We start from the raw sequence: 13,125 nt of genomic DNA, 5'->3' as shown, positions 1-13,125 counted from the left end.
GATTATATTATTAATAAAAATAACTATACCATAAAGCACATTAAGAGCTTAGATGGCCCAGTGGTTAGAACGCGTGCATCTTAACCGATGATTACGGGTTCAAACCCAGTCAAACACCACTGTATATATGTGCTTAATTTGTGTTTATTATTCATCTTGTGCTCAGCGGTGAAGGAAAACATCGTGAGGAAACCTGCATGTGTCGAATTTCATCGAAATTCTGCCACATGTGCATTCCACCAACCCGCATTGGAACAGCGTGGTGGAATATGTTCCAAGCCCTCTCCTTAATGTGAAAGGAAGCCATTAGCCCAGTAGTGTGAAATGTACAGGCTGTTACTTTACTTTACTTTACGTTTACATTAAGGTTTGCCATCAGGATGACACGGCATTGTTAATTGATAGCGCCCTAAATGCTAAAAAAAGGAGTTTTTATTTTCTGAGCTTTTAGGGTTTTCGTAAATGTTAGACTAGTTTAAAATGCCTGGCATTAATTATTATAAAATTGCATTAATTATTCTCTCTTTCCATAATTAATTAACAAATTAAATATAATAATTTTATATTAATTAATTATTGAACAAATTATTTGCAATGTTTTTGTGACCCAGTGCAATAAGTGTTCAATTAAAATATATTTTAATATTAATTTAGATTTGTAACAATTAATGCGATATAAATAATGTATATTCTTTTTTTTCCCATTCATTCCCATCAACTGAGTAATTGTGAATATGACAAATTTTGTTAGACTAAACTTTTATTATATGCCATTCGTCTTTCTTTTCAACACCTAAAATGTTATTTAATTATTTTTTTCGTTTTCGTTATATTATATTATAGTTCGCCGACTCAAATTGTGTTAAAACATGAATTTTAACACAATTGTTATGCATAGAACTCCAGATTTCTCGACGTTAACGGTCACAATTTTGACATTCATGCTATGACATTGACAGATGATCATAATTCAAAACTTGCAATTTCTATTTACACATGACATTGAAAATTTTATTTGAAAATTAAAAACCACGAATATAATATGGATACTGAAAATGAGTTATCTAACCTGTCCCCACACAACAACATTAATCCGACTGGATTTGACATAACTATGAGCGCATTACTTATCGGATTGGGCGCAGAAAAATATATTAATATTTTTAGGTGATTATAGTTTACATCGTTAATTTACTATACTGCTATTACTATAATCAAAATCTAACTGTTTCAATGGTTTATAGGAAACACAATATTGGACAGTGTACTTTAATGGAATTATCAGATGAAGACTTGATTAAATTAGGAGTGGACGATGTCGATGTAAGAGTGAAATTAATTGACGAAGTTAAAAATTTGCCCATTTATGAGGAGACTTGTCATACGTATGTTAATATAATTATTTTATCAATACAAAATTTCCCCATTTTTTTATAATTAAATAAATGTTTCATTTGTTCTTACAGAAGTACAACGTCTAATTTAGATATATTAGAAATAATTGATATATTGGAGGAAAGTTCTCAACACCTCTATCGGATATATTTAAGTATGATGTCAAATACTTTAGCTTTAAAAAAGAAGAAAGTAGGCGACTGTTTGATTTATAAAGATAAATATGCATCAAATATTGCCATTTCTACATTAAGTAACATGACAAATATCTTGAACTCAATGGATATTGCCTTACACACTCAAATAAAAGTATGTTTATTTTAAAAATATATATATACATGTCAGCTTTATTGTCATATTCCAAATAATTATTTTATTTGTATATTTTTAAGGTTTTGTCAAGAAATTCAAAAAAAAGAAGAACAAAGAAAATTATCGTTGGAACAATTGGTACCGCAGTTATAGGATTGTTATCTCTTTTGTTTGTTAGATCATTAAAGCAATTATGAAATTAAATTAAAAAACTTATATCCTTTTTGTAACTCTACTAAGGTACCTATGTGTGATATGCTGGATCCAGTGGGAATTACTTCAAATAGTTAATACTAAACAAAAATATTTAATTCCTCTTTAATCCCTTTGCTCAAGATACGTTCATTTCAAATGTATTCAAATGTTATTATTACATTTAAGTTACTAAGTGTTTGTAAAACAGTTATTTTTCTTTATAAAAAATAAAATAAAAATTTGTTGTTGTTTCAAAAAAAAATGTAATTTATTATTTAGTTACCAGCTACCATGTATAACAGTGCCTTTACAAAAAAATGTAACCCTACCAAAAATGCTCAAACATATTGATGTTGATTCATGTCTGTTATTGAAAACAAAATGAACAGGAAATTGGTTAAATTGGCGAATCGGATGTTTGGAATTATACAAAAACAGCCGACGCGAATAAGTAAATCCAACTGAAGTGACCCAAATCCAAATTGTTTCGACCTCACCAATTAAAAAGTGTAAGGTAAACGATGAGGCAGCCGGGCAGTGTTTAAGCGGCGCGGCGGGCGGGAGTGACGTCACGGCCGGCGCTCCGGAAGCGACCCGGAGGCGCTCGCCGGTAGAGGAGTCCTGGCTCCCTGGACCGACGACATCGTTTATTGCAACCTAACGCGCCAATTGAAACGCGTGTCCGCTGCTCGCCCACTCGAGCGATGCTCGCGCCGAATCACGACAATTTCGACTTCTAATAATATGTGCAATTTCGCATTTCAAAAACTTCATTAGGTTTTATGAATATTTTTCTAAGATTTTAATAGTGTAAAAATGTACAGTATTTGTTTGTTTGTTATAGCTTTTGTGTTACTTAAAAGTTTAAATGCTCAGGATGTTATTACAGGTGAGTTAACAAATGTTTTTAAAGTGATTAATAAATACTATTGTTACAATAACTTTTTTTCATTCCAATATTATATACTTTGTTCATAATCATCAGTATATGTCCCATTTATTTGGAGTCATCGCAGTATATTATAAAATAATTTCAGCAAAAATACGTACCTAATAATAATTAATAATTGCAATTTACATTAAAAATATATGATATTAATATAATAAAAGATATTTTTTTTTGGGGGTTTTTTGCATTTGATTTTTATAATACCTTATATACATTATTTTAAAGACTTTTAAAAAACATCGAATTGTATTTTGTTTTCTATACTGTGATATAAAAACACAGTCTTTTTACATGCAATATCTTATGCACAATTTCAAAACCTCAACCTCGATAACAATACGTATTCAACTCAAATGTACGAACGACCGCAAAAGTAATCTCCACGTCCTGTAAATAAACACTTTCGATGTGTTCGATGTTCTGAGATTTTATTTTAGGATCGATACATAATACTAAAATATAATTTAATAATATTCATATTCAATGGCATTCTATACAAAATTAACAATTGTTTATACTGATATAAGCAGTGATCTCGTTCGGATAAAATATTTAGCCAATTATATTTTGGTTAATAAAAGAATTACATAGAATAATATTAACACTTGAATAGGGTTTTAATTTAAAAAGAAAACCTAAAGACAATTAGGTAGCGATAATTCGTTACATAAATAAATAATTATATAAAAAATATGATCCTTTATAAAGTTTTAATGACGCTGTTTTATTTTGAGTTGGAATACGATTACATGAATGCCAAATGTACTAATCTCAATTGGAGTAAAAATATCTAACCTATTTTTTTAAATGTATTTCTCAACAAAAGTAATTACTTTGTTATCGTTCAATTTCAATTATATCGGTTGTCGGCTTTTGTGTCGACGGACACAAGTTCAATTCTCGCTCATTCAAGTTTTCATTATTATGATTCACAATCATGAATCATATTATTGATTATGAATAAATCAAAAAATATTATAGTAGCCCTGAAAGTAATAGTAACAGTCTAATTCGTTGTATATGTATATACGAGTTCCATTAAATGTGAACATTCAATACTAATCAGGATTATTGTATACAAGCAACCCGTCCCGGCTTCGCACGGGTGCAAAACGGATACTAATTTTATTTTACAGAATGTTTATTTACGTCATCACATCAGAAACTTCTAATATTATCAGTGTATCTGTACTATATTGTCCATGTATTATATACAAAAACCTTTCTCTCGAATCACCCTATCCATTGAAATAATCCGCATCAAAATCCGTTCCGTAATTTTAAGGGTATAATAAATAGGGACAGACAGCGGTAACAAACTTTGTTTTATACTATGTAATGATGATGATAATTATAATTATGTGATAGTAATAACTGTATTTATTTCTAGTGGAAGCTGTATTAGGACACAGTGCTGAGCTACCGTGTAATGTGACTTCCGAGAAGGAAGATGACAAGCTTAACATTTTAGCATGGTATCGAAACACTTCTACAACGGCTTTTTACAGGTGATTATCAAACCATTAATCTAATGTCAGCACGGACATTGAATACAGCGGTCTTTCTTAAAGGATTTTAGCTATAAATTACATCTCATCCTGTTTTAGTGACAAATACTATCGAACTATAAAATTTGAGACAATAATATGTATTGATGTACCTCTTTCAACAATTTAATATCTATCAATCTTTTTTAATTCACGTATGGAGTAAAATTTTGATCAAGCAATCTGTCTAAATTAATGATATTTTGTAATTATAATATAATATCAACACCAATTTTTCCTTAGGTACTGGTTATGAAAATATAAATTTCTTTACAATATACCGTTTTACGTAATCCCTATTAATGCAAAGTTAAATTGCTTAGTCGAAGTACGCAGAACATCATTTAGCTACCCAACGTTGCTAATTGAAAAATGATTTGTGACCTTAAACGTATGGCGGACCCTACCTACAAACCTACTGACATTCTAGTTATCGTAACAACTAAATGACTGAAAATATTTCCATTGATTTTTCTTTTGTTTATTTATAATTATGAACTAAAAATATTAAACAATTTAAATTTATTCTTCTTAAAAATATTCTTTTTCACGTTAATTCTCAATCACCAAAATTATACAAACTTTCAGAAGCTTACTTTTCTTTTTCGACTGTTTTTATTTATGTATATTTTTAATACTTAATATGTAGGACTATCAATGGTTTTAATAAAATTAAGAAAAAAAAAACATTATAATCGGTCGTTTACTTGTACCAGCAGTCGCGATCTACGTGGTGAAGGCAGTGTGATGTCCTCGGGTGGTCGGTACCAGTTGGTGGCTTCTGAGAGCGAGGGTCTGGATAAGTTGCAGATTCTAAGCGTGCGCGCTTCCGACGCGGGGCTCTATCACTGCCACGCTGACTTTGCTGGTAGTCCGACACTCAAGACCTACTCACAATTAAATGTTATTGGTAAGAGATGGCCCAGTGGTTAGAACGCGTGCATCTTAACCGATGATTGCGGGTTCAAACCCAGGCAAGCACCGCTGATCCATGTGCTTAATTTGTCTTTATAATTCATCTCGTGCTCAGCGGTGAAGGAAAACATCGTGAGGAAACTTGCATGTGACAAATTTCATAGAAATTCTGCCACATGTGTATTCCACAAACCCGCATTGGAACGGCGTGGTGGAATGTGTTCCAAAAACCTTCTCCTCAAGGGGAGAGGAGGGAGCCCAGCAGTGGGAATTTACAGGCTGTTGTTGTTGTTGGTAAGACAGTCTATACCAGATTTCAATCGTGTATATTGCTGTGTTTTGTATTAATGACACTTGAAAAGCGAAACGAGCGTCACTAAGATGAAGACGAGATGTTTTACGAAAGAAAATCATTTAGCAATTATATGATTAGTCTTTTAACAGATAACAATAATCTATACTAATTTTGTAAATGCGAACGTATCTCTAAACGTAGTATTCTGTTGAAGAGATCTCCACACTTAAACCGCTAAACCGATTTTGATGAAATTTGATGTGGAGATAGTTTTTATTCAATGGAGTTAGATTGTTTGTATACTATAAACGGTAGTTTTATAAATTTCGCCGCAGCTTCAGCTAGTAATCATTATAAATATTAAGTAATTTACTTAAATAATGAAGTCTTTATTCAGTTTTTTGTAATATTCTTTTTTATATAGTCCGTTTATTTAGCAACAAAAGTTAAGCGGAAAGCTGAAATGCAAATGTTTACCTTCATAGTTAAATAGCGCGCTCGTGGCTGCGATTAATTGGTACGCGGGCTAATGAGGAAGCTGACAGCGCCGGTCCTATTCACTTCATTTACGAACAATTACGTGTTGTACATCATTATCATTTATTTCATTATCTCAAAATAAATAGGTACTTCAGGCATCAATGTTAAATTGCATAAAGCATATATATAAAAATATATAAAACACAGACATCAAAAACTAGATTTTTATTTACGTACATTAAATTTAAAAAAGTTATAATAAAGCGTATTTCAATATTTACATACTACTACGGTAAATTTTAATAGTTTTTTTTTAATTTTCTTCTTCCATCGACTACGACGTACCTATAGTTTATAGTATTTTAATGTTCCCCTGGGTTAAAACAGAGCCACCACAAAGACTGTGGGTGATACATGAGAACGGAACACGCGTGACTACTGCCAACGTTGGATCCAATACGAGCAGAAATATTGGCCCGTATTACGTCGGAGACACGGTGCACCTTTTCTGTGTCGCATTTGGAGGTACGAGCCCATTTTGTAAAACGTAAAATCATTCAAAATTGTAATTTATTTATTCTTAATTTGCTAATAAAAATATTTGTGTTGTATTTCTTGATCGCTGGAGTTCAATTAATTTTTGTTATTTTTTAGGTAAACCGCAACCTTCTTTGTCTTGGTGGACGGAACAACGCTTGCTCAAAGATACCTCGACGCCACTCTCTGAGCAGCGCGTGCGCAGTGATCTTATATACGGTCCTTTACGAAGAGAAGATCATGGCAGAGTGCTCACTTGCTTTGCTAATAATAATGAAAAGACGCCTCCATTTTCCATTGATGTCATAATTGATATGTACTGTAAGTATATAATTAATACTATAAAATATATACATTTAATATAAAAAATATAGACGTCCCTAATAGATCACTGCCATTAATTTCAATGTGGAATTGAAGGATACTTCTTAAAAAGTGGCGTCTTGTATTCCTGGGAGAATAATTATTTATTTTGATTTGAGCTCTAGGTCTTAACATCAGTCACTTAACTCTACGCAGTACCCCCGCAGCTGGTGTCGGTGCGCGTGGCGGAGGCGAGCGCGGAGGCGGGCGCGAGTGTGGGCGCGGGCCGAGTGCGCGCGGGTGCGCCATTGTCGCTACAGTGCCGCGTGCTTGGTGCACGACCTCTGCCCGCAATCGTGTGGAGACTGAACGATGCACAGCTCGTCAACTTGGAGCAGAACACTACAGTAGGCACTGAGTAACATCATACTCGTATTTTACCTTAGAAGAGAGTCAAAGGAAATCGCTATTAGATTAATATTGGAAACAGTTAAATTACTACTTAGAACGACTTCAAATTAACATTTGCCATTTCTGAAACGGGGGAGCTGTATACCTTTTCTATATTGACCAGATCATTTATTTATTTTTTATTTTATTTGACGACCTCCGTGGTCGTGCGGTGTGTACACCGGTTTTCATGGATACGCCACTCCGAGGTCCTGGGTTCGATTTACGGCTGAGTCGATGTAGAAAAAATTCATTATGTTTCTATGTTGTCTTGGGTCTGGGCGTTTGTGGTACCGTCGTTACTTCTGATTTTCCATAACACAAGTGCTTTAGCTACTTACATTGGAATCAGAGTAATGTATGTGATGTTGTCTCATATTATTTAAACTTTGTAATACAAAATTTCCAGATCGAGGCTTCACAACGACTTGTGGTTAGCGAGATCCAGCTGAGTGTGACGGCGGAGCACGACGAGTCGCACGTGTCGTGCTGCGCGCCCGCGCACCTCCGCGGCGCCGAGCAGTTCGTGTGCGCGGCCGCGCTGCCTCTCACCGTGCTCTGTGAGTGTCACTCCAAACATTGCACGAAACTATGAGCTTACTCTGTTTTTTTTTGCAGCACAAAAGTGCTTTTTAATTTGGAATACGATGAGACTATTATTGAGAGCACTTTTTTATATTCTTAAAGTTGAGCTGTATAATTATTTTAGTATTCAAAGAATAGTCACCCGAACCAAATAAAAAGTCAAGAGAAACTACCCATTTAACAAAAAGCTTTAGCGTCATATTTATATAATATTTCAGATCCGCCAGTTTTACAAATAACTGCTGAAGAAGAGATAGAGAATAATACGATATCCGTAGTCAAGGGATCGAATGTGTCTATGAACTGCAGTTATCACGCAAATCCATCCGTGTATCAACTGATTTGGTTCCATGAGGTAAGTCATCTCAAAACATGTGTAAACTCAAAAATTAAATATATAATATATCACTAAAATTATGATCATAATCGAATCAAATATTTCAATATAACTCTAACAATAATACTCTCAGAAATAAACAGAAAAAAAAACTAGTATAAATGAAATACTAATGTACTATTAGGTCAAGTAGGTAAGTAGGTTTCCCAAGATTACAATAAGGATCTACATCCATATCGCGATGCATATACTTATCTGGTTTACGCGGTGCTCGCCACTACAGCTCCCGATCGGCATAATTCAACAATCATATTTTATAGAATTTATACAAATTAAGAGATATTGAGTCGAGATGGCAGTGGTTAGAACGCGTGCATCATTACCGATGATTGCGGGTTCAAACCCAGGCAAACACCGCTGTTTCATGTGCTTAATTTGTCTTTATAATTCACCGCTGAGCACGAGCTCAGCGGTGAAGGAAAACATCGTGCAAAAACCTGCATGTGACAAATTTCATAGAAATTCTGCCACATGTGCATTCCACCAACCCGCATTGGAACAGCGTGGTAGAATATGTTCCAAAACCTTCTCCTCAAAGGGAGAGGAGGCCTGTAGCCCAGCAGTGGGAATTTACAGGCTATTGTTGTTGTTGAAGAGATAATGACTAATTTTCATCTGTTTATGATTCGTAGGACGACATAGTCGTTCAGAATACAGATCAAACCGAAACGTCAATCCTACCGACGTTGAGCCTTTCGGCGGTGAGCGCGAGCGACGCGGGCGAGTACGTGTGCGCCGCCACCAACGACGAGGGCTCCGCCTACAGCCAACCAGTCGTCATCGACGTCACTTGTGAGTCCTATATTACAATTACAATACATTTTTATTTATATATTAGTGAGTTTTCTGCTATTTATTATTATTTACTTGTTGGTAGGGCTTTGTGCAAGCCCGTCTGGGTACGTACCACCCACTCATCAGTTATTCTACTGCCAAATAACTCAGTATTGTTGTGTTCCGGTTTGAAGGGTGAGTGAGCCAGTGTAACTACAGGCACAAGGGACGTAACATCTTAGTTCCCAAGGTTGGTGGCACATAGACGATGTAAGGAATAGTTAATTTTTCTTACAGCGTCATTGTCTATGGGTGATGGTGACCACTTACCATCAGGTGACCCATATGCTCGTCCGCCAATCTATACCATAAAAAAAATATATTTTGTGCAACGTGATAGTCTTCTTGGAAGTTTTTTCTAATTTTCAAAACTATCTTTGTTTGCATTAAAAAATACGCAGGTAGCAATAGATGAATGGTAATGAAAAGGTTTTTTTAACGAATTTTATCTTATTTTTTCTAGATCCACCATATTGTGAAGACGAAAGTGTAATTGAATATGGGATTGGTGACAATGAATGTCTTAACTTGACATGTAAAATTAAAGCTAACCCAGAACCAACGACCTATTACTGGCTGCTTGTCAGCGAAGTCGAGGGCACCAAGCTGAGAAGCAACCAATCCGTGACCCTAGAAACACCCGATCCAAACCTAGTATATAGAAGACCAAACGGAACAACAAGTAGGTACAATTTTATTTTATACAAAAATATTAAAATGGTCAAAAGACTAGTCAACAAGGCCCTTACAACATACGCAACAAACACTTTCGCTCAAAAATTTTCTAGGGCTTAAAACCTTTGAATATTTGAATTGCCAATTGTAAAGCAAATTTTAAGAAAAAAAAATATTTTTATAAATTCCAAAATATCGAACATTGCTAGAGCTGGGATTTTCTCGAGATTTCTACACGAAATCTTGCAGAACTCCAGAACACTTCAAATAAATAGTTGTATTTGTTGTAAGAATAAAATTTTAATAAAAGTAATTGCGACAAAATTAAAGTAAACTGTTAGGAATTTTGGTTCTGGTTCTGTCCATTTACTATTAATCTTGGTTAGTATATATGGTGTTACATTTTCAATAAAATAAATTTGCAATATTGTTCAATTGTTTGGCAGCTTTAATATATTGCTGGGGACTGAATGGAGTGATCTCGAACGAGCTGCAGCAGCACAGATGTACGTTCATGGTCACGGATGAAACCGTACCACGACCACCCTCCGACTGCACGGCTTTTAAGAATCTTTTGGGTGAAATCACGGTGACTTGTGAGGAGGGTCATAACGGCGGATTGCAGCAGGTAATACTTTCATACTAATTGTTAGTTAATTATTAGTATATAGATACATTGATTATCAAATTCAACTTATCTGTTTAATTCCTTTGGAGAAATGGTATTGTTATGAATATACTCTCTTGCAGAAATTCAAATTCACTGTGAATTCTTTGGATACTGATGACCAACTCGTATCGATCATCAACCAAGAACCGAAGTTCATGATACAAGCACCAAAGCAAGATAACTATAAGTTTGTGATCATCGCGTTTAATGAAAAAGGAGAAAGTCAGAGTGTTGAAATCGACACGGACAGTATAGTCGATGAAAATGCAGGTATCTAGAATCATTATTGTACTTAATATTTAGAATGTACAGCGAAGGATTTCATTGAAAGAGCTAATAATATAGATAGATAGTTACTATTAATTAATGCTATTCCTGCCCATGCTAATCGAAAAAAAGAGAAACGATACTAAATTCATAGATTTACACCTTTCATAATTTGCTAATAGCTCTGCTGTATTACGCATTATAAAAATTTCCTGACTAACGTATGTTTACTTATAATACACCATTATCTCGTTTTACTACTTCCATAACTTAATTTCCAATTTGAAAAGTATACCTTGTCATTTCGAGCGATGATACATTACGAAAGCGATATATAAACCGAGCACACACTACAGCGTCTCCGGAGACTATCAGCGCGGTGACTAACATCACGACGCTGGCGCTGGCGCTGTGCGGCGGCGTGGCGCTTTTGGCGCTGGCGGCGTGTGGCCTCGTGCTGTGCGCTCACGAGCGGGACGCGCCGCGCGCCGCCGCCGACCCGCCGCTGTGCGCTTACAACACTGACGGTACATGATAGCGACCTTTACATTTACCAGACTTCTATGTAGACTTTTCCAATTCTGACAGTTCCAATGTTAATATATATATCCTACTTACCTAATTTATTTTCAATTGTAATCAAGTTTCAATTGTAGTTTTCAAATGTAAGTACATACTATTAATACAAGAAATAAGAATAAACTTGTAACCCCCAGTTTCCGTTTGCATACGGTAAATAGAACGTTTTTGGGCAATGGTATACGCATATATAATAAGATACCGGAAAATATAATCAATTTACCATTTTCAAAATTTAAAAATATTATTAAGACTAAATTAATAAATAAATCATACTATTCATTAAAAGAGTTCTTTTTAGAGAGAAACGCCTGGAGTTACGCTCGGGTTCCATCGTAGGACGCTAATTACTGTCAATAACAGCATTGTAAATGTGTTTATTTGAAAAGAGCAACTATGCGAGTTGCGAGCAACATTGTGAAGTTTACTTGAATAAAATTGATTTGATTTGAATCCTTACACAACATAAATTCAAGCTCAATTTTTTATTAATTTAGAATCAAACTGCGAAACGTATCACGACAGTGACGACGGCAGCGAGTGCAACGTGCGACGCACTGAGTCCTTCAGAAGAGCCATGGCCAAGTATCCTCCGAGGAACTACGACGTGCAGAGGACGAGTTCGTTCCACTCGGCGCGCTACTTGCACGACCACGACGCGCCGAAGTACAGCGACGTAGTGCGACATGGCGGCAGCTGCAGGGTGCACTCGCTGCAAAACATCAGCAGGAAGAGGGAAATGGACGTCCTATGTGACCACTTAGTAATGCATCTACCGCCCGAAACCAACTACAATGTGCCAAAACCGGTGAGAAATAATCGTTAGATTGATTGGAATTTTTAATTTTACAAATAGTAACAGTAATACAATTGTCTATGAATAAATGTCATTACTAGTAAAATATTTGTCAGTATGCCAGAAGGCTACCTTAAGAGTATGGAAACTGTAGTAATGTAAGATAATGTTATTAAAAGTCAAACATGCCCAATACCATATAAGCCATAACAATACAAAATATGGTGTGGTTTTGTAGATTATTACTACGACAGTTTAATATTTTTTTTAGATGAACACATTTTACACGATGCCACGTAAGATGCGTCATAAGGCCGCCAAGGAAATAAGCGACGAAACGTCAGAAATAACTCAGGCCTCCGACGGATTTTCCCTCCCACCTCCGCCAGACGAGTTCGGCACCTACCGGGCAGCGACGAAGATCAGGGACATGCCCACTAAATCAACACCAACATACACAACAATCGTAAGGCACAACTCGACGGGTAAAGATCCAACCAAGTACAATAATGTCATTATCTCTCCGATGAATACAGTGGGCTTGCCTAGCATTAGCGGGACACAGAATAGCGTGTACACATACCCAGAGGACGATCAGGTAACTACGAATCCATTTGGCGACACACCGTAGTGGGGACAGTATAGTACGACACAATTTAGATGTCGCATCGGCAAAATTCGTAAAACCGATCACATCCGAATTAAGTACGCTATCCCAAATTATCAATATTTATTTCTCACGCGAATATGATCTTTGCACAAACGTAATAACTTGTAATATCATATGACCTAATATATTCGTCGTGTCGATTTACATGCACTCGCTTTCTCTGACGTGTGAATCTATAGCGACGAATAGCGTCGAATGGCGCGATAGGGAGCTATTTTTATTGGTTGTGTAAATCGGCAGTAATCGGTTTTATTTTCATTCCATTGCATTTTCC

The 13,125-nt window shown here is 35.4% G+C and overlaps 2 protein-coding genes across 3 annotated transcripts; both read left to right on the top strand.

Moving 5' to 3' along the window:
- Window positions 1-967: 967 nt before the first annotated feature.
- Window positions 968-1,908, top strand: LOC124533637. Its single transcript, XM_047109042.1, has 4 exons — window positions 968-1,167; window positions 1,245-1,385; window positions 1,467-1,704; window positions 1,788-1,908. The coding sequence occupies exons 1-4, from the start codon at window positions 1,043-1,045 to the stop codon at window positions 1,902-1,904; spliced, it is 621 nt and encodes a 206-aa protein (XP_046964998.1). The 5' UTR covers window positions 968-1,042; the 3' UTR covers window positions 1,905-1,908.
- A 304-nt stretch (window positions 1,909-2,212) lies between these two features.
- On the top strand, window positions 2,213-12,907 carry LOC124533884 (protein turtle-like). 2 transcript variants are annotated; one of them, XM_047109438.1, is made up of 15 exons: window positions 2,213-2,791; window positions 4,242-4,359; window positions 5,118-5,308; window positions 6,476-6,613; window positions 6,743-6,946; window positions 7,145-7,335; window positions 7,788-7,938; window positions 8,182-8,318; window positions 8,993-9,152; window positions 9,658-9,876; window positions 10,316-10,497; window positions 10,620-10,809; window positions 11,163-11,333; window positions 11,883-12,193; window positions 12,453-12,907. In XM_047109438.1, exons 1-15 carry the CDS (start codon window positions 2,719-2,721, stop codon window positions 12,810-12,812), a joined length of 2,796 nt encoding a protein of 931 aa, XP_046965394.1. In that variant the 5' UTR covers window positions 2,213-2,718; the 3' UTR covers window positions 12,813-12,907. The 2 variants fall into 2 exon arrangements, with proteins under 2 accessions (XP_046965394.1, XP_046965393.1); XM_047109437.1 differs by having other exon boundaries at window positions 5,115-5,308.
- The last annotated feature ends 218 nt before the right edge of the window (window positions 12,908-13,125 follow it).

Source organism: Vanessa cardui, chromosome 11, assembly GCF_905220365.1.
Source record: "Vanessa cardui chromosome 11, ilVanCard2.1, whole genome shotgun sequence".
NCBI classification, from domain to species: domain Eukaryota; kingdom Metazoa; phylum Arthropoda; class Insecta; order Lepidoptera; family Nymphalidae; genus Vanessa; species Vanessa cardui.
The sequence above is the reverse complement of the archived record's forward strand: the minus strand, read 5'-3'. Positions and strand labels throughout refer to the sequence as shown.